The sequence below is a fragment of the Musca domestica genome, unplaced genomic scaffold (genome assembly GCF_030504385.1).
Source record: "Musca domestica strain aabys unplaced genomic scaffold, Musca_domestica.polishedcontigs.V.1.1 10, whole genome shotgun sequence".
NCBI classification, from domain to species: Eukaryota; Metazoa; Arthropoda; class Insecta; order Diptera; family Muscidae; genus Musca; species Musca domestica.
The window spans coordinates 16,421,089-16,444,825 of NW_026712115.1; the positions used below are offsets into that span (position 1 = coordinate 16,421,089).

A 23,737-nucleotide genomic window follows, 5' to 3' on the forward strand; every position below is an offset into this window, starting at 1 on the left:
CTCCATATTACGGTTTTTTTTCTCAAGCGGTATTTTTTACGATTTTGATGGAGGGAAAGTACAGCGCTTCAAGTTATTGTAATTTTTTTTATTTGATATTTGTTTTGATAGTAATTCTGATATTATATTCCATACATGTAGGTCTATTTACGTGCAAATTTTTTCAACTTACCTTGTCTTCATTGTAACATGGGTGCAACGGGCATTCTCCTTCGAGACGAATGTGATAAATTTTGCTAAGAATGCGGGTGAGGATAGGTCTGAAGTGGCTTCCAAGTCTAAGGACACAGCCTTTAGTTATTATTCACGCTCTTGTCGTGTTATTCATTATTTCGAATAGTCCTACAAAACCTAAGCCGGTGTGGGCAAATGGAGTTGTGTCACATCTCTCTTGCGGAAGTGCTGCCATTAATTAGACTGTCATGTATATTTCTAAGTGACACATGGTTTGCAGCGATTCATAATGGTCTTTTTAATTTATTCGTTTTAGGATATTGGAATTTAGATCGTAATAATCTCAACACAAGTTGATTCCCTCCGTAAAGAGAAATTTCATGTATTAAACGGACAAGTAATCGCTATCTACGCTATCGTAGTATTTTAGGGCGGCGTTCTTGATGTCTCAAAACGGGGGAAGATTCTAATCTCCCACAAATACGCATAATTCCGTCTAAGCCAAGGAAAAGATTCAGACTTAAAAATGATATGATGTATGTATTGTTTCTTTCTTCGACAAGGCCATGTTTTCGTTAGAAAAGTCAGCTTTTCGGGATGTAATTACTAAACGATTTTGGACAGCGGTTATTTTATCTTGGGAATTGGTCATAGAAGCTTCTTTTCGTTACAATTACTTTTATATGTGGGATGTATACTACAGACAAATCGTAACACATAACATAACATCGATTAATTGTGTAATTTTGGATACCCTATTGGCTACGAAAATAGTCCACGAACATTAATGTTTGGTCAACCACGAAAAGAATATCATTGAGTCTGCCCAACAATAGATGCAATAGGATGCTAATTAAAATTAATGAACGAATTGATAAAGCTTTGTTGTTCTTGAATCCGAATGTGCAGTAAAATCAGAATCTTTGTGTAGCAAGGTGTTATGTCTCTTCTTACATTTGAAACAAGAATGTTTGGTTGAAAATCAATGAAGACGAAATTTTTTTGAACAAAGATGACATTTAAAACCATCAACATTGTTTTGGAATTGCATGCTTCTGATTAGTAACTGACACATGATCACACGTTTTCCTCGTCTGGGACACAGACTCTCGAGTCCTATGATGTGTGGTCAGAAACTTATATAGTTTTTCCAATGATGGAATAAAGCCTTCATATGTGGTTTGTTCCCACAGCGTAATGCTAATACGACAGCAGAATTAAGAAGGTAAAGTCATGCAATCATGTGCTTACAATTTTTTTCAGCATTATTCATTTGACAACATCTTATCAGCAAAATTTGTGTTAATAATTGTTTATACACGAATTAGTGATTAGTAATTTACCTGCAATGTAAATTATAGAAAATGCAGAGATATATGTGATTATTTGAAATGAATTTACCTTTTTAATTTCGTTAAAGTTGGACCCCAGTTTTTATAATCTACACAATACAGTGAAGGGTACATTATCTTTGTCATTCCAGTTGTAACTCCTCGAAATAATCATGCTAGACCCAACCAAGTTTATATATTCTTAATCAGCCTAAAATTCAAATCCGTATGTCTATTTGTAATAACACCATCTTTGGAACGAATTTAGGTAAAAGGCTAAACTATTGCACACATATGTATTCTATCAGTAGGCAGGTTAAGATCGTTAATTGGCCATGTCGGTCCACGTTTTCGTGCACTTTGATGATTAAGATCGCATTTTTTAAAAGAATTGTTTAAAATTCCGTTCTAAGGATTTGTAAGAAATTCGGTTCTTAAAGTCTGTTTATATACATCCACCTTTTTCTTATAGCACACACACACGGTAATCACACTATTTTGGATCGAATTGGGATAAAAAGCTAAAATTTTGTGCACATGTGTATGCCAGTATGCTGGCTAAGTTCGTTAATGGGCCATGTACATTCCAATGTTCGGCATTTTGTAGGTTTTAGCGATATTATTTTCCGGAATTGTATCGAATTAAGATTTTTAAGATCTTAATGGGTACCTATTATAAAAAATTGCGTGTTGAGGTTCACGTCTTCGTATAGACCCCATGTAACAATATCTCAGATATTCGGTATTTTGATGATTTTAGTGACTTTATTGTCACCTGCCACTTCTTATTTGCAGTTTGTAATGGATATTATAACCCAAAAAAATTAACTACGCAGGTGCACGACTTCGTATAGCCCACATGTAAAGGTACCTCTTTTTATTCGGTATTTTAATGATATTAGCGACATTATTTACAGGAATATGACAAAAATATACTTCGTAAAGATCCCGTGTAACGGGTTTTATTTAAAACATATTTTTATCAGCGTTCGAAAATAAACAGTACACTAACATAGTGTACTGTACCGGTACAGTATCACTAAAAAAATCTTTAGCGGTAGTGTTCCGGTACACTACCACTAAAAAATATTTTAGTGATACTGTACCGGAACACAACGATGATCGTAGTGTACCGCAGTCGGAGCGCAAAAAAATCGTAGTGTACCGCAGTCGGAACACTAAAAAATCATAGTGTACCGGAGTCGGAGCACTAAAAAAACGTAGTGTTCCGCAATCGGTGCATTAAAAAAATCGTAGTGTACCGGAGTCGGAGCACTAAAAAAACGTAGTGTTCCGCAATCGGTGCATTAAAAAATCGTAGTGTAGCACATGACCACATTAGAAAATCGAACTGATTTTAAACACTCAGCCATACACTGTAAAATATTTAGTTTTTTACACCAACACTCATTCATTTTTCGGTACCACAAAATAGCAGGTAAATTATTTGCATAATAACCCATTGCAATGCAACCACTAAAATACCCTTTTTCGTGGAAAATTTCAATTTTGAATGGTTAAATACAAATTATTATGACTTCAGATTTGGTCCTTTTTTATTCTTTCTACCTATTCCCATATTTTTCTACTTTCTTCAATCTTGCAACCAATCTAAACATACATGACAAATAAAATAAATCCAGCTTTTATTTTCATAATATTGAATTATGCTAGTAATAATTTTTCTCACAAATCGTAAACAACACATATGTGGTACATTACCGATACATTATTTTTTTTAATGTTCCGCCATGCGGTACACTACGATTTTGTTGTGCTCCGACTGCGGAACACTACGATTTCGTAGTGCTCCGACTGCGGAACACTACGTTTTTTAGTGCTCCGACTGCGGTACAGTACGATTCTTGTTGTGCTCCGGTACAGTATCACTAAAATATTTTTTAATGGTTGTGCTCCGGTACGGTACATTATCTTAGTGTACCACTCCACCTCGGAACGGTACAGAACACTACGGTACAGTACCATACTGTTTATTTTCGAACGCTGATTTTTATAACACTTTTTTAGAATTATTCAAGTTCCTTCCGAAAGGTGGATCGTATTCAAATTCGCCCAGGCTGATCTTAATCGCTTTATAACTTGTTTACATATCACTTTTTTGAATATTTAAATATGTATTTTAAGAAATTATGATTTTACTTGTAATTTTGTCGCTTATTACACCTTTTCTCTTAAATGCACTATCAATTTCACTAAAGTTAATTAATCAGTTAATCAGTTTCCTCGTATTATTCTAACATGAGATGATGTGTTGAATGGTTTACTTTCATTGAAATGTACCAACTCACCGGGTCTAGATTTTGTACCGTCTTTCATATTAAAGCATGTGCACATGAACTATATCTTCCTCTAAAAAGTATTTTTAATACTTCGCAACTCTAGGTAATTTTCTTTTCATTTGGCGTTCGAGCTTTATTATTCCATAGCATAAAGATGACAGTAGATGTGTTATTGAAAATTATAGGGGTATTGCAAAACTAAATGCAATTCCCAAACTTTTTGAGCGTTTGGTTACACAACAAATAACTCATTTCGTTACATATTTCGTATCACCGCACCAGCATGGTTTTGTTAAAGGAAGATCAACTTTGACAAATTTATTAGAACTGGTCTCTAATGTAAATCTAAAACTTTCGATACGATGGCGCATAATTTGTTAATATATAAACTTGACTTAATGAGTTTCTCTACAATTCTTCATAAATGGATATCGTCTTATTTGCATGACCGTACCCAAAATGTCTCTTTCACAATACTCTTTCTAAAAATATTCCAGTATTTTCTGGTGTTCCTCAGGGTAGCCATATTCAAAAAAGATAGAATCTGTACAGGTTCAATTTATTTTGTTTGCTCTGAGAGGTTTAGGATGGAATTCAATTGAACTTACCCCACCTTATGAGACCCGGCTTAAATTGATCGATCTTCCTACAATAGAGAAAAGGAGATTAATGCTTAGATGTATTTTTATCATCAAACTTTTGCGTTGGCGAATTGATTCTGAGTTTTTAACTGGTGAAATTAAATTCAACGCCCCCTCGAGAAATACACGCAATTACATACCACTTAAAGTTACATTAGCAAAATCGAACTATGAATTAAATAATCCTCTCCGGAGTTTATGTGCTGATTATAATATATTATATATCACGATTTCTTTGTGTGAACCATTGCATGTCATAAAAAAGTCAATCCTGCGTTCTTAGTTGTAAAATAGTTACCAGACTTAGTTTCTGTGATTTAGTATTTGCATTGATTAGTTTTACTGTAGTTTAGCTTAGATACTTTAATTCTTTTTAATTGTTAAACCGGCTGATGCTCTGCTGTAGCCGGTTTCCCAAGTCTACAAACCCCCTATAGTCCGGACTATGGGGTGTACGTTCTCCCTACGTTATGGGAGGTGGCCCTCTCGGTCGGCAGGGGAGAAAGTGAGGCGTTGGTAACGATCGAAAAAAAATTATTTAAATTTGTAAAACTTGTTAAAAAATACGAATTATAATAACCTCCAACTGACGTCGTATAGAAAACATTTAATAATCTACTTATATTTGAAAGAACATTAATATTTTTTTACATATCAATGTTCCCAAGTGCTGATGCATCTACCTGTATTCTTCTACCATGGTAAATCGATGTATACTGTAATCTCTGAGATTTGTCTAAAATGTTGCTGTCTTCTTAAAGTTGCGAATTCGGCTTGGCTGTTTGTGGAGATTGAAAGTAACACAGGGGACAATCTGAAAATGGAATGGATAATCTCTTAAGCCAATAAGCAAAAATAAAAAAAAGAATCCCAACTCGAAATGTAATTAGGGACAATGTTTTAATTGAGTTTCAGTTAAAAATCAGGGGAATGGAATGAAAGGAAAACAAGAGAAATAGAGATAATAAGGTGTTATATATGTGATTTCTATGGATTTATTTTTTGCGGTAATTTCAAACAAAAATTATAGATATGGTTGAAAATATTGTCGCATAGAGTAATGCGTTGGGGATTTTAATGAAAATTCTAAAAGGGAGTAAGTTGAATTCAGGTTTATATTCGAAATAAACACAACACTTCACAAAATTATATCATACACTTTATAGCGATGTTATTTGCTACGATACTCAGAGTTGGATATACCGTCGACATGTTAGCATAAGAAAATAATTACAATTACATTGAACATGTTACATATTATAAGTTTACCAAATAACAAACGAATTAATTATAAAACCGATACAGACCATTGTGCTCACATTTACAGAAGACTAGTTCATAACCACCGACGAGAGAAAACTTAGTTTGATAGTGACATTTAAACTGAATAGACGAGCTTTTACTGTAAAAATGTATGTTGTTTATTGTGTTATATATTGTTAAAATCAGTTTGTAATTTGTGTTTTTTGTAAAACTGATCCCTGAAGAGGAGGAAATCGAAATATTGGATGAATAAAAAAGGAAAAATTCAAAAATAAAAAAACATAGTTTTTTTTAATGACCTTAAGCCAAGCAACCATGGTAGAAGAATATAGGTAGACGCTTCGACACAGCTGCAGGGACAATGAACTGTCAAACCAATTTTGGAATCGAAATTTTTGAATGAAAAATTACTCAAATTTGTAAAAATTATTAAAAAATGCATATTATAACAATCTCCGATTGGTGGTGTGTGGTACAACATAGACAAATGTGCTTATTTTTGCAGAAATATTTAAAAATTTTTGACATATCAATGTTCCCAAGGGTTGATGCATCTACCTGTATTTTTCTAGCATGCAAGCAACTAACCAAATAAGTAAAAGGAAGAAACAATAATATATTGAGGTAATAACAACATAACAGCATGTGCCTTTAACTAATTTAAAACAAAACATAAAAAATAAATTATGCGCAGTAAGTTCTAATACCACAACTGATTGATTTAAGAATGCTTAAATCTACACTTTTATAATATTTAAAAATTTTTAATATATAAAATTGCACTTTTTAAAAATATTTTACATACAACAACCGTACCTATGTAATTCAAATACAAACGCTTTTCATCTTATGCAATTTCAAGTGACATAAAATTTGCTACGAGAGGAACAACATTACGAAGGTTTTGAGAATAAAAACTACAAAATATTACAATTTGCATATATATAATATATCGTCGACTGCTTTCACATTACACTGGCTTGCATATGTGAAATGAGTTGATGTGGAGAAAACATTAAGAATAAAGTCTACAGAGAAGATAAATAGCCTCTTTACTTTATTTCTCCATTCTACTAATGCTCACTCAGCTGTTGTCGATACTGTCAATTAACCGCCACTTCTATTCTCTTCTGTTTGCATCGTTGCCATCTACGATAATTTTGCATTGCCAATCACACTGTTTTCCATTGATGTTGATAACATCCATTCATTGATGATAATAATTCATTAACACTCAATCAAATTTAATTCATAAATATATATTTATTTTTCAATCTATTTTTCATTATCTGCTACATAATGCTGTTTATTTTATTTATTATTTACAAAAATATCAAAATCTGGTTATTATATTCATATGTCTCCTTAATTAACAAACCATCACAAATCAATCTTCTTCAGGTACACGTTGACTATAAGACTGCTGTAATTGGTGGATGAAAATATGTTTACTTCCAACGAGGAACTTTTTAACATGATTCGAATTATTGTTAAACAAAAGGTATATATAATAGCTAAAGTCTCAACAATAAACTTGATGAATTTCGCCACATTTTTGTTTCGTCAATGTATAATATACATATCCTATTAATATCTCATCATCAACTCATTGACACTACACTACAAACTGTCTTAAAGACTTTCAAACAAATTAACAAGAATTCAAATCTACAATCAAATAAAGCAGTGACATCGACAGAGAGAAATGATGCATATAAAAGGTGGAAACGGTTCAAAACGCCATAACTAAATGGACAATTTAATTCCTTACGACAAGTATATTCAGAAAGCTAAGAATGTAAACTACAAAGATAAATTATCTATTGCTGTTGATAGAAAAAGTAAACGGAGCCAAATTAGTGAGATTGGAATTGATATTGATGTTTTAAATAAAAAAAATTATCAGTCATAGGCCCGTTCTTTTAACTTTCCTTTGTGGCAATGGCATCTTCGTTTTAGTTTAAAAAATAATAAACAAAATGCGAATTTGTAAATAATTCCTTGAATTAAATTTATAATCAGTTGTTGCAAAAATCGTCAGGCTTAATCCCATTATTGTTGTTTTTATTTATTTGTTTATTAGTGGAGAACGATGGTAATATTTACCAGGAGGTAAGGCAGGGAATACCTAGGTTTCGGAAAGAGTCACCAATCCTCATCAGTTCCCTTGTTTTTTGTCTGGGATATTCTCCCCAGAAGTTAGTTTAAAAATAACTTCTATGACAAAAAAAAAAAAACTTTTTACCCAAGTGACGAGATCGTAAGCTCAATAGAAGAGGAACCAAAGAATTATATTAAACTAAAATTCTTTTGGAAAATCTTCTAAATCTTACAACCGCACTTATAAAAATTTACATCTTTCTCCACTTGTAATGCTTTCGTTTTACCTCAACGAAAAAAAACATAACCATGTAAGTTGGGTTTGTCTGTTACAAAAAAAACCCTTTCGTCGACGGTGCCTTGTATATAATTAGAACAGTGTTGGCATGTTTGTTTGGGATACCGTACTATTTTGTGTTGTACCAGAAATCACTTCAATACAATAGGAAATTGCCAAGAATAACACAGAAAAGCTAAGTTTTCTTTTTACAAAGAAGGGCAAATAGAAATCAATTGAGTGTAATTTTCGGAGCCTATTTATAACTTTGGGGTACAATCAATATACAATCAATATGCAAAGAAAAATCAAGCTTAGCATCAAAGACAACACCTAAACAATTTATACGGTCAACAAAATCCACTGATACACTATTAACCTGTATATTAATACTGCTACCCAGTAAACAATTTTTGCCGAATTCTGTCCGATTTCTGTCAGAATCTCTGAAAAAATGTCCGATTCTGATTCCTTCCGATTTCGGTACGAAAGTTGTATGTACGTGGTAACCGAATTCGGAAAGATTTTCTGAAAAAATATTAGATTTTCTGGACGAATTCGGTCCGGATTCGGTGAAAATTCTTGGAAAAAAAATCGGAGGACAACTCCGAATTTCTGAATGAAATCAGCCAGAATTCGGCGGAAAAAATCGGAGGAAAAAAAAATCGGAGGACAACTCCGAATTTCTGAATGAAATCAGGCAGAATTCGGCGGAATATTCAGATTTTCTAAAAGAAATCGGTCAAAATTCGGAAAAAAATTCAGATTTTCTGAAAAAAAAAAAAACGCTCGGAATTCGGGAGAGAGTTCCGATTTTCTGAAAGAAATCGTTCCGAATTCGGAAGAAAAATCGGAAAAAAATCGTCACACCACTTAAAAATTAAAAAAAAAAACACATGTTTATTTAAAAAACAAACAATTTATTTCAGTTTTCGTAAAAATGTAGTTTAAATATTACATCTATAATACATTTACATTATAAATATTATTTTTATTAAGAGAATAACATACAGTATTTTTATGCACAAAAGAGTTGAACAGATAATTCTATTATTTGTTGTTATTATATACATACATATAATTTTTGTAATTCACGGTATCTTTTTAAAACAAAAATAAAATTAATTCAGTCTTTCAATAATTTGTGTCGTGTACAGTGACCCAAAAATTTTTTCGTACACCCCTAGTATTTTTATAGCATTTTATTTTCAAATATTAGAAGTCTAAAATTAATTTTTTGAGTCCCTGTATAATAAAAACAGATTTTTCCGATTCAGATTTGTCCGATTGAGATTTTTTCGATTCTGCTTTTCTTTTTCGTTAGTTTTGGCGGTCTTTAGCCGAATTAAAGAAATTCTTAATGTGAAATTCTATCGTACTTGCAGCAGTGTCCGGGATATGATATTGCTGCATCTATATAAAAATTAAAGTACATACATATGCACATGTAATCTAACTTATGCATAATCTTAAATATCGAATACAAACCTCTTATAAGCTTGATGTAATGCATATATTTTACGGGTATATTTCTGTTGCCACTATTCCATTAACAACGTGTGATAATTTCGTCCGTCTGGAAAACTAGTTTTAGTTTTTCTTGAATAAATTTCCTTATATCGTCATGAGGTTGAGCTTTTATATGTTGAGTCTGTAGATAAATATTGATTTGAGTACATACCTATTGGAGAAATGTGGGTTAGAAACTTACCAGTTTGTTTTTCAGTTCGCAATTATCCTTCAGTCTTCTTTCGAAGTCTAATACTTCTTCAGGTGAGCATAGTTATTCAACGGAAAATACTGATCCTTTCATTTGTACTGCTTTCATGGTGTTTTCTACAGTCATTTTGGACTGAAAGAACTCAGTTGTGAAGTGGGTGTATATTTTGGCATTTTCCTCGGCTTGTCTAACGTTTTGTGTCTTTAGAGTTTCTACTTCTTGTTCAAGTTTATTTGTGCTTTGTTCTAATAAAGCTTTAATCGCATTGTTTTGTTCAACTAGGTTCTTGTTTTGAGCCAGTATTGTGGATAATAGCTCCGAGTGTTTTTCATTATTGGGTTCCATTTTATAATGGTTAGTACAGGCATGTTAATGTTATTGGTCTTCTCCTTAAGGATAATGCTCTGCTCAACAAGTCTGTTTGAAAGTTGAGAGAGAATATTTTTTCCACTTTTAACTTTCTTTTTAAGTTGGTAAAGATAGTTTTCATATTTAAATGCGCTGAAATTATCAAGTTTTCCATAGTTTGAAACGTCTTTAGCTAAATGTAGCAATGAATGACGTTGTATGTTAGAAAAATTTTGCCATAAATTTGTTCTAATTCTACAACGAATTCCATTAATAAGTTTTCTGCATAATTATTGAATTCGTTACAAATACTACTGTCGGACAGTATTGTAATTGCTATGTGTAACTTTAGGAAATTTTTATAGGCACAATCGTTTAAAATATTTTTTAATACGACAATGCTTCACTACCCCGAGGCACACAACGTGCATATAATCAAGAGGGAATTGTGAGACGCAACCAACACCAATAGACTCTAATACTAAATTTCCTAATTTAGTATGGTGTTCTGGTTGTGTTCTATTTCTGAAGTACTCATCAGTACGAAGAACTGCAGAGGCTTCTGGTGGAAATATCATTCTTCTCTCGAAATAGTCCCCTTTTTGCATGCATTTTGAGCAGCAATAATAACCTGAATGGGACTTAATATTGAGCACAAAAGCACGGGCTGGAGCATCGCAGATGAAATTACCTATTTGAATATTAAACCTTTGGTTTCGGAACAAAAATCCCTCTTGTTGATATTTACAAATGTCTTCTACTATGTACTTCAAAAAAATATTTTGGTCGTTGGGTTTGTTGTATTTATCTAATCTATTATTTACAGCAACGTAATTATAAACCCCAACGAGGAATAACGGTTCATAATTTTGAATGCTGACCATTACCGGGCAAAGACATTTTTTAGAGCTCTTAAAAAGAGGGAGACCGTCTATACCAAAATTTAGTACAATATTTCTGGAGTCATCAACCTCGCCGCTTTGTTGAAAAAAGAAATCGGTTAAGCAATTTTGTAAATCATAATGCATGTATGTCCCGCTACCCATTTCCATTATATCCGTATTTTTGGGCGTTTCATGTTGAGTGCGAACGTCTAAGGGCAAAGTGTAGTCAACAGAGTTTAATTTTCGAAGAAGCTCATTCATAGCATTTACCGATATTGCATGCCTTATAGACCAATCAGATAAAAATGTTCTCAAACTAACGTCACTTTCAATTTCTATTGAATGGTCTGAGTCAAAATCACTTTCTCTTAAATTGTCTGAATCGATATCATTTTCTATTGAATGGTCTGAATTGAGATCATCAATAATTTCTTTGCAACATGCATTTCCAATTGAAGGATTTGGATCATTACTATTAATTTCGTCAATTTCTTCCGGAGATGACATGATATGGTCCCCTATACTATTTTCTTTTTGGAAGTCGCTACCAGGAATACTTGCTTTGGCACCTAATGGTTCGTTATGAGGTTCACTTAATAATTTGCAAAGTAATTCTTGAGCCTGTTTTTGCATTTCTTTCTTTACCTGTAATAAATAATTTTATTTTAAACACCTTCTGGAAATTTTTAATTCACTTTTTGAACACTTCTTGTAAACACTTTAATTCAATTATACCGAAGCACGTTTCTGTTTCAACTGCTAAACAAGAACTACAAATAAAAGAGAATGCACACAGAAAACCGGTATGCAGTTGTTTTTGCAATTTTTTTTCATCATATATTTTTGGAACGAAAGAGAAAAAGGCTGATTCACAACAACAAAAAACGCACATTTTTTACAACGGAATCTAATGGTTCACAAAAACAAAAAAAAAATAGCATTTTTGCTTTGCGCTTTGTTATTGTTGAGATCTTGAAATGAATGATCACAACAACAACTACTTTGGGAGAGAATGTGTCAAAGCACCACCATCCGTTTTCATGTGGGAAGAATATGTCAGAGCAATAGACAGTCTACTCTACGTTTGTACATTTTTCGAGTTTTTTTTTTTTTTTTTGCTTAAAAACACAGGAAAATATGCAGAAATTCTAAAAAATAAACGTTTCGAAAATCGGACCAATTTCTACCAGGAATTTCTGATTACGATCACCCGTCCCAGGAATTTTTTTTCCCACGGACAAAAAACTGACTACGGGGATGTACCCCTAAAAGGAAAAGTTACGGTGCAGGGCCTAAATGAGTGTTTGTGATCCAGCCACGAGTCACACCCTGTCGTCATCCAACGATCGTGAGCAAAACTCTCCCGTAGATGTGGGTGCTTTGGCATCTGCGGTCGAAGGTACTGCTACAACAAGATAGACGGAGAGGCTGAGGAACTCAGGGGAGGCGTACGCTCGACCCAACCTTCAACGACAGGTAACGCCTCAGACTCTGAGTCCGACAACAGCAGCAACAATACTACCGTTCCGCGAATCCCAAGTGAGGAGGAGGCGCACAGAACGATAGAAGAAGTGAGCGACAGCCTAGCGAAGCTCACAACTAAGGCTAAAAGGCTATCTGGCGAAAGCTCAAGAGGCAACGGAACAGCAAAAACGCAAAGTCGTAGGACGCTCCCAAGGGAACCAAAAATACTCCCCCACTCCGCTGCAGACAGGGAAGAGGATCAGGTCCCCTGAGGAACAGAATACTGCGAAGCCGGCGAAAAAGAGCTTCCCACCTACGGATGCGTCGGGTAAATCAAGGCAAGGAACCCACAAGGGAGACTGTGAAAGGAATCCTTTGTCCGAGGGTGACAAGGCCAGCCCCAGCACTGTAAAGGTGAGCCCGATCGTGAAATCGGCTGCCAAGCCTGGGGTTTCGGAAAAGAAATCCCTCGCTCATCAGAAATCGGGCCGGGGAAACGGATACGAAGCCGCCATCGTATGCAAAAGTCGCCAGGAAACACAATAGGGACGAAATGGAGATCCAATCCCTATCATGAGCAGTAGAATTAAGAACAATAAAATGTTCTTTAATCTCGCTGTTCCTGCTAACACCGCCGCCTTAGAGGGGATTATCGAGAAGATAAAACCCCCTTGGGAAAACGGCAGCCTTAAGTTGGTGAGGTGGAGCAAGATTCCTCGCCTAACTAAAACGACGGTGTACGTCAGGGGATACGGCAGCAGACTCGGGACGGAACGAATGCTCGAGATCTTTGGTAACCAAAATAAGACTTTGGACGTGAAGAGATGGGAAGTCTTTCACAGGGAGGAGAAGGAGGATGGCACTCTCGTTGTGATCGGGATTGACGATCTCTCCATGGCTAGTCTGACAAAGAACAAGGGCATAGCTTTCTTCGTCTCGAACGCGGTCCGTTTCAAGAATAACGAGGTCAGCATCGGAGACGAAGGACCCAAGGGAGACAGCGAGGAGGAGAAAGAAAACCCCCCTAGCAACACAACACAGGGACCCGACGATAAAATCACCGACTCTCAGGAAGCCCGCCTACTGGAGGACCAATGATTGAGGTCATCTAGATCAATCTTCATCGGAGCGAGACGGCAACAATAGCTCTGATGAAATTAACAAATACAGGTAAGATACACATTGGTTTAATTCAGGAACCCTGGAAAGTTCAGAACAAGGTCTCTGGACTAAACCATATTAACTATCAACTGTTTTATGCTAACACAAGGTCTCGACCGAGAACTTATATAATATGTCACAAAAGTTTATGATAGTACTAACACTAACAAAAGGTCCCTACTAAATTATCTAAATACTAATGACAATTCTTAACATTGGAAATAAAGCGACCTTTGTAAACAAGATTAGGGAGGAGGTTTTAGACATCACTTTTTGTTCAGGGAATCTTATAAACGAGATTCAGAATTGGAGAGTCTCGGAAGAGCACTCTTTCTCGGATCACAGGTATATAAGATTTGAACTAACACGGCCGTCGCCGAACCCAATACGTTTCCGGAACAAATCCTGACTGGATGAAGTATGGGAGACTAGTTAGACAAAGGCTAGGGCAGAGTAACAATGAATGCCTAGGCATAGATGACATAGACAAGATGTTAATAGTTTAACGGAGACCCTAGTAAAGTCTTTCGAGGAATGCTGTCCACTTCGAGAGAGGAAATCCGCCTACGAAAAACCCTGGATGACAGGGGATATTCGTAACAAAGGAAAGGAGGTCCGTAGGCTTTACACCAGAGCTCGACGTAAAAAACTGGCAGTATTCTGGGACAGCTATCATAATAAACTTGAAGAATACAACAAAATAGTCAGAACAGCTAAATTAAATTCCTGGAATCTTTTCTGTGAACAGGTTGAAAGCGTGAATGATGTTAAAGAAATAAAAAAGTTTCTTTCAAAAACCCATACACAAGCCGAGACAATGGTGGATGATATGGGTAAAAAGATGGAAACAGTAGAAGAAACCCTAGGGCTACTGATGAAAACACACTTCCCAGCGAGAGTCACGACAAACGTGGATACATCGGAAGATAGAAGGAATGTGACGGACAAAGCACCAAAAATTGACGAATCGATGGTAAAAGAAGCCATCAAAAGTTTCAAACCGTTTAAGGCAGCGGGACCAGATATAAGCCTGAAGTTTGCGTACACTCCAAAAGCCTGGCAGGAATCCAGGGTAGTTTTTTTACCCAAACCTGAGAAGGCAAGCTACGTAATACCCAAGTCTTATCGGCCTATAAGTCTAACATCGTTCTTACTCAAAACCATGGAACGCATAATCGATACCATGATCAAGAGCAGGACTGCAAACGATATGCTTAAATATAAACAACACGCATACGTTAAAGGGCGTTTAGTGGAAAACGCTCTACATGAGGTTGTACACCACATCGAGAGCAACTTTGATAAAAAGATGTACACATTAGCAGTATGCATTGACATTGAAGGCGCTTTCAACAACGTCAGAACAGATACACTAATCCAATCCTTAGATAGCTTTCAGGTCAACAGGACCCTAAGGGACTGGATAAGCCATATGCTAAGGAATAGATGGATACCATAACAGTCTCCTAAGGACTTTAACCAACGAAGGTTTTGAACCAGTCTGCTATGCAGACGATGTTATAATACTTCTGAGGGAAAAGAGCCCTAACTTACTGTGCAGAAGGGCCGAGTCGGCTCTGAAACTTGCATACAACAGGGCTATACCGAGAGGTCTCAACGTCAACCCGGAAAAAACTGAGATATGTCTATTTACCAGGAAAAGGAAACTGGGTCTTTTCGAGGAACCGGTTTTCCTGAACAGGACAATCAATATTTCCAATAAGGTTAAATATCTGGGTGTGATTCTAGATAGAAAATGTAATTGGAGGGACCACATCCAGGAAAGAGCAAACAAAGCTCATAGATGTTGGGCAACGTGTAAAAGAGCTATAGGCTCTAAATGGGGCTTCAATCCCAAACATGATACACTGGCTATTCAAAAGCGTGATTAGACCTGTTCTAACTTACGCTTCAATAGTCTGGTGGACAGCCATGGATAGAAAGTGTAATAGAAACAGTGGATAAGCAAAGGCCACGCTACATACCATCAAATAATCTTACAGGTAACAACGGGAGAATCAATAGAAAACGGGATATCTGAATCTATTGTAGGTGCCTCTTGTGAAACATTAATCCCTAACAGAGACTCCTGGATCGATGGTTTCCCATCACAGATGCCGACTGGTAACTGTTGTTACACAGATGGTTCAGTGTTGGGGGAGAGAGTAGGACTGGGTCTTTTTATCGAAGAAACGAATACCGAAATCTCTTTCCGCCTGCCCGATCACAATACGACCCTACAAGCGGAGGTCCGGGCGATTACAGTGTCTGAACTGGTTAAATGCTAACACGAGACCGGCTATCGTAAACGTCCTAACGGACAGTAAGATAGCCATTACCACTATAACATCCAAAACAGTAACTTCAAGAACTGTATTGGAATGTATAAACTCAATCAACAACTACTCTCAACACGGCTTAGTTCGCATTATATGGGTACCAGGTCATAACGGAGTTAGAGGTAACGAGATAGCAAACTCCTTCGCTAGAACAGGCAGGGAATTAGCAACAGTAAACTTAGACAATCCACTGCCGCTAAAAGCGTCACGTCTAATGTTAAAGACATGGGCAAAATATGGAAAAAGAGGGCGTAGGGAAAACCACAAAAGTCCTGTGGGGTGAACCAAATGAGATAAAAACGAAGAATATTCTATTGCTAGGCAAGAAGGAGATCAGTGAGGTGACAGGCATCCTTACGGGGCACCTTGGCCTACAAGCTTATCTATACAAGATACGTTGCATATATAATAGCATATGCAGGGCGTGCAGGGAAGATGACGAAACATTGGAACATTTTCTCTGTATATGCCCAGCGTTTGCTAATATCAGAGCCCAATTCTTAGGGAGCGACACTATACCAGACCTTAGTTGGATCATGGTAAATGATATAAAACAGTTAAAGAATTTCATAAAGGCAGCAGAATTTCAATTATAACAGACTGTTAACTGCACGTCTTCCTTGGTAAAAGCCCTCTGACTAGAGCGCACAACAGGCTTATACTGGCTTAAGTTTATGCCCAACAGGGCTTGCGGCGAAATTGGTTCGCCCCTCTTTTTCAACCTAACATAACCTAACCCTTGGAATAACCTTTCACAAATATTTGAAATATTTCAAAAAAGATTTAAAAAAATACTATTGTCGCAATCAATCATAAAATTGTCCATTAATCTTAAAAGTAATATGAATATGTTTTAAATAATTTTTTTATTACAATTTATACTACACCACTAAAGTAACACCACTGTATTTAGAAATCATTAGTTATACCACTCTGTGTGTGCTCTTAAACCTTGGGAAGTGTAGCGCAATATATGACAATAGTGTGTTTCAATAATTGCTCAAATGCAAAGAAAATGTAACTAAATATATCATAATTGATTGTATTTCTTCATCCTTCTTTGAAGAAAAATTTGCAATCAAATACTTACTTCTCCATTGTACAAATCGGATGCATACAAGTGGTCGAATGGTAAAGCCGCTAGCAAGTCAACAACAAACCACCCTTTCAAATAATTAATAGCTATTAATTTCGAATCCAAAACTACTTCTCCTTTACTGGATACATATGTTGTGCGAAAATTCAGCAAAATATCTGTAAAGTGAATATGAAATTTATCACAAAGTTCAATAAATACAAATTAACCATTTACAATTAGATATTCAATGTATTCAAACATTTGACGTAAATTAGAGTGGATTATCTATTCTTTTAGTGTTTTCTAGAAACATATTTCGGTTCATTTAACTACCCCTGCTGTTAAATGTGTGCTAACACATAAGCCCACAAGATAAATTATTCAAAAAAAAAAAAAAAAAAAAAAAAAAATATTCGAGATTTCTTATTGTTTTCCGGCTATTCTATTATCTCCGGTTAAATTTTTGTAGACCAAAAAAGCTTTAGGCTTGAATAAACAAAATCATCAAGGTATAAATATTGCCGTATCTACAAAAAAAAAAAAAAAAACAAGTAAAAAAAAACATTAATTTCGGCCGGGCCAAACTTTTAATACCCTCCACTTAGGGTAAAAGAAACATTAAAAGAAATGTGGCAAAAACCATTAAAATGCCGAATATCGGGAGGTACCGTCATATGGTACCAAAACGTGGACCTATAATTACAATGTTTCGCCACACGGACTAGGACCCATTATGACCCACAAATACCAATTTTTAGACAAATCAGTGAAAACATGTGGCAAAAACCATCAAAATACCGAATATCGGGAGGTACTGTTATATGGGGGCTATACTAAATCGTGGACCCATACACGCAATGTTTCGCCACCGGAGCTTTAAACCATTATGACCAACAAATACCAATTTTTAGACAAATCCGTGAAAAAAATTTGCAAAAATCATCAAATTACCGAATATCGGGAGGTACCGTTATATGGGGGCTATACCAAATCATGGACCCATACATGCAATGTTTCGCCACCGGAGCTGGAAACCATTATGACCCACAAATACCAATTTTTAGGCAAATCCGTGAAAAAATGTGGCAAAAAAACTAAAATACCGAATATCGGGAGGTACCTTTATATGGGGGCTATACCACAACATGGACCTATACATGCAATGTTTTGCCACACGCTCAGGGAACCGTTATGACCTACAAATACCAATTTCCAGACAAATCCGTGAAAAATGTGAAAAAATGTGGCATAAATTATCAAAATACCGAATATCATGAGGTATCGTTATATGGGGACTATACCAGAACGTGGACCGATATATCTCATTTTCAATTCCAACTATCCTAGACACAATGCAAATAGCTCTACTAAATTTTGGCGCTCTACGTCAAATAATGTGGGCTGTATCGTGATTTCAGCAGACAGACGTTAAATCGATTTAGAATTTTATGCTGATTATGAATATATATGCTTTATGGGGTCTAAGACGAATATATAAGGATGTTACAAACGGAATGACAAAGTTAATATACCCTCCTTTCCAAGGTGGAGGGTATAAAAATCAGTCCTAATTCAATGCTAGTTCTTTACTATTCAATTGAAATAGATAATATAAAAGTCTCCAATTTAATGGTCTGATGCAGTCATTGTTACCTTCCTCGCTGGAAGAGAAATTTATTTGTGGTCCATTTGTTTTTAGAGTGATTTCAAATACACATGAACTGACGGACACACATAGCTAGAGCGATTCAGCTTAAAGAGTTGCAAAGATCGTTGGGTCTGGGACCGATATTTCAAGGGGTTGCAATAAACGCATAAGGCCCAACTCATAGTGTTGTATGCTTCAACACTTATTTTTTCATTATTCATAAACGCTATAAGGAAGTGTACTAATGAACAAGCTCTTAATTCTAAATTAAGGTCTAATAATAATCAATAATTGTCCTATGCCTAACTCATACAACGTCCATTTGATCATTTATTTCGGTCTTTAGAACAATTATTGTTTACAGACTATGATCTGGTGTATACAACAATAGTCTCATGGCTATTCAATATACGAAAAAGTTCTAAGTAATGGATTGTGGCTAGTGTTGACTACACTATGGAGTGAGACATTGAATAGATCAACATTATCAATGCGCCGAAATTGCGCTGCGTTAATAGGGGGTGAAATAAATAGAAGTAAAACACGATCTTTTCGTTTCTTATTCAAATAAATATATGAATTCTTTATTGATATTATTATCAAAAGGTATCGAGATTTGCCCGCACGAACGTGTAGTGTTTAGAATGTTGAGCAAAAACTCTCAACCCATAGCAAGAAGGAATCACCAAAACAGACTAAAGTAAGGAGGTAGCTTTAGAGCCTATTCGCTTAAATCTGAAATTGAAATATCAATATGGCAATAAGAAGTAGTGAACAAATTTCAACGAATGTACAGTATGTGGTGGTATAAGTGGTGTAACAAACTGCATCACGATTCCATTCCAAGTAAACGAAGACAATTCTTACTTAAAAATTAGCCGGCCACCTTACAGCATCCGGAGATGGTAGAACAATATAAATTAATTTGATAAATAGTACAAAGTGGTGGTACATTGCAGATCTGTGAGCAGTTTTAAAAGTAAACAATAAATAATTCAAAGTCACCAAGAATCCACAGTTATGGATTCGGACTTGTGCAAAGTGTTTTACGTTCAAAACAAAGCCCAAAGTAATGGGTTATTTTCACGACACAACAACGGATGTCGTTACGGATTTGTATGTGAAATCCGCAGTGACGGTTTGCTCCGAAAAGCGAGTATATTTGTGGCACTTCACAATACGAAATTTTTATATCGGAAAAAGTTTTGTGTATTTATTACAACGAAATCCTGTACGTATATTCAAGCGAGCGAATTTGCCTATACGGATGTGGTCCAGTTACAATCCAACCAAATATGGTATTTTGAGCAAGCAGAGAACCGGACGAAAAGCGAAGGCTGTGATCTTTAATAATTCTAGGGAACAAGTCTGCTCCTAACAAAATATCAACTGGACTTGACTTAAACAATTTGTAACCTGATAATATGACATTCGATATTTGATCCTTTATGTCTGAAGTGACCCCAAGCGAAGGCAAATTTCTTGAAATTGAATTCAGCACGACCGCTGAAACTTTCAGGGGTAACGATTTCTCTATTCTACTTTTAATTTCTATATTATAAACTTTGTTCCACCTACCAGCAGTTGAACCAATAAAACCCGAAACGGTAGTATTGAAGGAACAAACAGGAAGCTTTAATTGTTTTTGTAGTCGCTCTGTGACGAACGAGGACTTAGAGACCGGATCTATCAACGCCCTAGCAGAATTCGAACGAGTTTGATGAACAACTTTCACCAAGGCGATACCCAAAAAAACAGCTGGTTCTTCGCAGCCTGAAATGCCTGTCGAACTACATCTCCCGTCGTTGTGGAGGAACGAGATGCATATGAATCAGTGCTTGGGGAATAATTCGAGGGACAAAAAGGTGGAGCCGAAACTGACAAAGCGAACTTGAAGTTGTTGCCATTAGACGTGGACTATTTGTTAAGCCATCTCTATGTAGGAATGTGTGATGACTTTTATTACAGGTCTAATACCGACGAAAACTTGCGCAAGCAATTGATACACAAAAGATGACGCTTCACCGACGAAAAAAGATTTTCACCGACGAAGAAAGATTTTCACGGACAAAACAAGCAACAGGAACAACATGACTGCCGAGGAGATAACAAATAATGGCGAGATTGATCAACCAGTTTCGGTGATGGTTCGAGTGAGAGTTCGAATTCGCTTCCTCAGAAAACTATCCAAGTCCTCACAAATGACAGTGGACGCGTAAACGAAGGTTATTATATGGACGTGTTATCATATTCGTCCTGTAAGGCATTCCACTCTGGGCTGAAACTGCGGTTGGTCAGGGTGAATCTCGAGACGATTTCTAACAAATGCGCTCAAACGCGAATTATTTATATAGATCGATAGAATAAATAAATCTCTAAGCATGTTTGGAAATTACCATCGCAAAGGTCTATGTCACATGGAGGCATAACTAGGTTGTGAACACTATCTGTTTGAGGCGGATCAACAACTATCTCAACTACACTAGGATTCCCAATAGCCGATATTAGTTTGAAGAACAACTTCACGAGAAGTATGAGTGGAAGAGTTCCAGTTTATTAAAGCTACATCACAAGACTCTGCTTCTAGAGGAATATCACGTGGATGTTGCGATAACGACGCTAAAGAACTGCTACGAGCCTCACATAGCCTATTTTTTAAACTACTTTAGCAAACCATATATTTTCCCAAGTTTCCTCATCAAACGGAATCAAAATCCGCTTTGCATCCGACGTTTCCAAGTAACTTTTACATACTTTAAAACTCTCATCAGTTGCTTTCCATACTTGCTCAAGATTAGAGCTGCGGGACTCTATTTCGAAGAAATCAATATGTTCACGTTTTAGTTTTCTATAGGATCTTCACTTTACAAATAAAAACAAGTGGATTTTGCGACATGATTCTAAGCCAAAAGAAAGAATGAGACTCCACAAAAATATCATTCTACCGAAAAGAATAAAGAACCGACCAATTTTTCTAAAAAAGTTTACAAAAAAGCCAAGGAAAATTTAAATCAAGTGAAAATACTCCAAACTATTTGCCAAAATGTATCGGAATATCACACAACTCGAAATTTTTCTACAAAAAAACTAATAATATCGACCAAGGTATTTAGTTTTAGAATATGAATTGATTGAATTGATTCTTATATTCCTTGTTAGGTATTGTTTTATTTATCTCATACGAACTTGAGATCACACACAAATGTACCAAAACAAAAAGTGGTAATATTCATGCAAAATAGTATGCGCCAAAATCACTGTTTTTTTTAAATATTTTCCTTTTGTACTTGCACTGTTCGTTGTTATTGCCCAAAACAATAGGACTTTGACCACAAACCAAAAAGGGAACTCCGCGACGCATTGTAAAGTTCCCGTTTTGTTATTGTAATATTTTTCTTTGTTACTTGTTTTTTCGCGGGCTAACAACAATATGAATCCACTACCCTAACTTTTGTTTATAAAGGAATATGATGATTTTAGCGAAAATGATGTTGATGATGGGGATAGAAATATCTTTTAGTTTCTTATTCAAATTACTATATGAATTCTTTACTGATATTATTATAAAAAGGTGTCGAGATTTATCTTAGTAATTGCACACGAACGTGTTATGTTTACAATGTTGAGCACAAACACTCAACCGATAGCAAACAGGAATCACCAAGACGGACTTTAGCGCCAATTCGTTGTAAATTCTGCACGATAAGTGCAAATAAGCGTCTTGGTGAGGTGAGATAACAGACTTTAATGAGAAAAAAGGGGTTGTTCAAATACTTTACACCCGACGGCTACAATGAGTATAATTGAGTACGCTTGATCACTTTTAGCAGAAATCCAGCCGCTCAGATCGGTCATGATCGGTTTGATTCTAAGTTGTAAAGTGTGTGTTTCCTTTGATTAAAACACAGAGAAACTTATTAATATTCTTTGGGTTTTAGTATTTAAGGCAACAAATCGTTATTTTTAGGAAAGAAACATATAAATGGTATTTAATAAACAAAAATTGTTTAAATACTTTTTTGATTTTACAATGTCAATGATGATTTTGCGCAATAAAAATTCGATCTTTTTATTTACCAGACAGTATGTAGTTCGTAAGCTCGGTTGAAAGAAACAATTCCCAAATGTGATTGCCCACTTCTATGCTGAACAGATCGAACGCTTTTAAACCCGCATGTTTGATCACGACTGAAGTGATTTAAACTGTGTGTTCTATTCAGTCCGATGCGAAAACGATCTTTTCATTCAGATCAAACAAAACCAAATGCAGTAACAAGAATCATGTAATGAAATGAATGAACGATGTAGGCCCTGGAGTTGAAAGGTAGATGTCAGTTAACATCCTACTTCGCACTTATTTCATTTTTTTATACCCTCCACAAAAAAAAGTATGGAGGGTATATTAAGTTCGTCATTCCGTTTGTAACTCATCGAAATAATCATTTTAGACCCAGCAAAGTATATATATTTTTGATCAGCGTAAAATTCTAAGACGTACGTCTGTCCGTCTGTTGTAATCACGCTACAGTCTAAACAAATTAAGATAGAAAGCTAAAATTTTGCACAGATCTCTCTTTTGTCTGCAGGCAGGTCAAGTTCGAAGATGGGCTATATCGTATATCCCCCATATAACGGTACCCCCGATATTCGGTATTTTGATGATTTTAGCCACAACCTTTAATGGAATTGTCTGAAAATCCATACAAGTAGTTCCTTCTGGGTACTTTATACCTCGGCAGAGAATTATCTATATATGTCCACAATATCGTATAGCCCCCATATAACGGTACCCCACGGTATTCGGTATTTTGATGATTTCAGCCACATTTTTCAATGGAATTGTCTGAAATTCCACAAAAGGAGTCCCTTGTGGACATTTTTCCCCTCTCAAAAAGAATTGTCTATATAGGTCCAAGATAACGTATATCCCCCATATAACTGTACCCCCCGATATTCGGTATTTATATTATGTTAGCCACATTTTTCAATGGAATTGTCTTCCAATCCAC

At 35.6% G+C, this 23,737-nt stretch overlaps 1 protein-coding gene and 1 long non-coding RNA gene across 5 annotated transcripts in view; both read right to left on the bottom strand.

The window, feature by feature from the left end:
* Positions 1-23,737, bottom strand: part of LOC109612410 (potassium voltage-gated channel subfamily H member 8) — a 1,874,382-nt gene that overhangs the window by 659,896 nt on the left and 1,190,749 nt on the right. For all 4 annotated transcript variants that reach the window (XM_059127170.1, XM_059127167.1, XM_059127162.1 and 1 more), the window contains exon 8: positions 17,093-17,256. In XM_059127170.1, coding sequence (XP_058983153.1) covers positions 17,093-17,256 — 164 coding nt within the window. The remainder of the gene's footprint in view (positions 1-17,092; positions 17,257-23,737) is intronic.
* Positions 9,321-10,214, bottom strand: LOC131804389 (uncharacterized). Its single transcript, XR_009343111.1, has 3 exons — positions 9,798-10,214; positions 9,575-9,737; positions 9,321-9,499 (listed from the first exon to the last, which is right to left on the bottom strand). It is a non-coding gene; the product is annotated as an uncharacterized LOC131804389 (long non-coding RNA).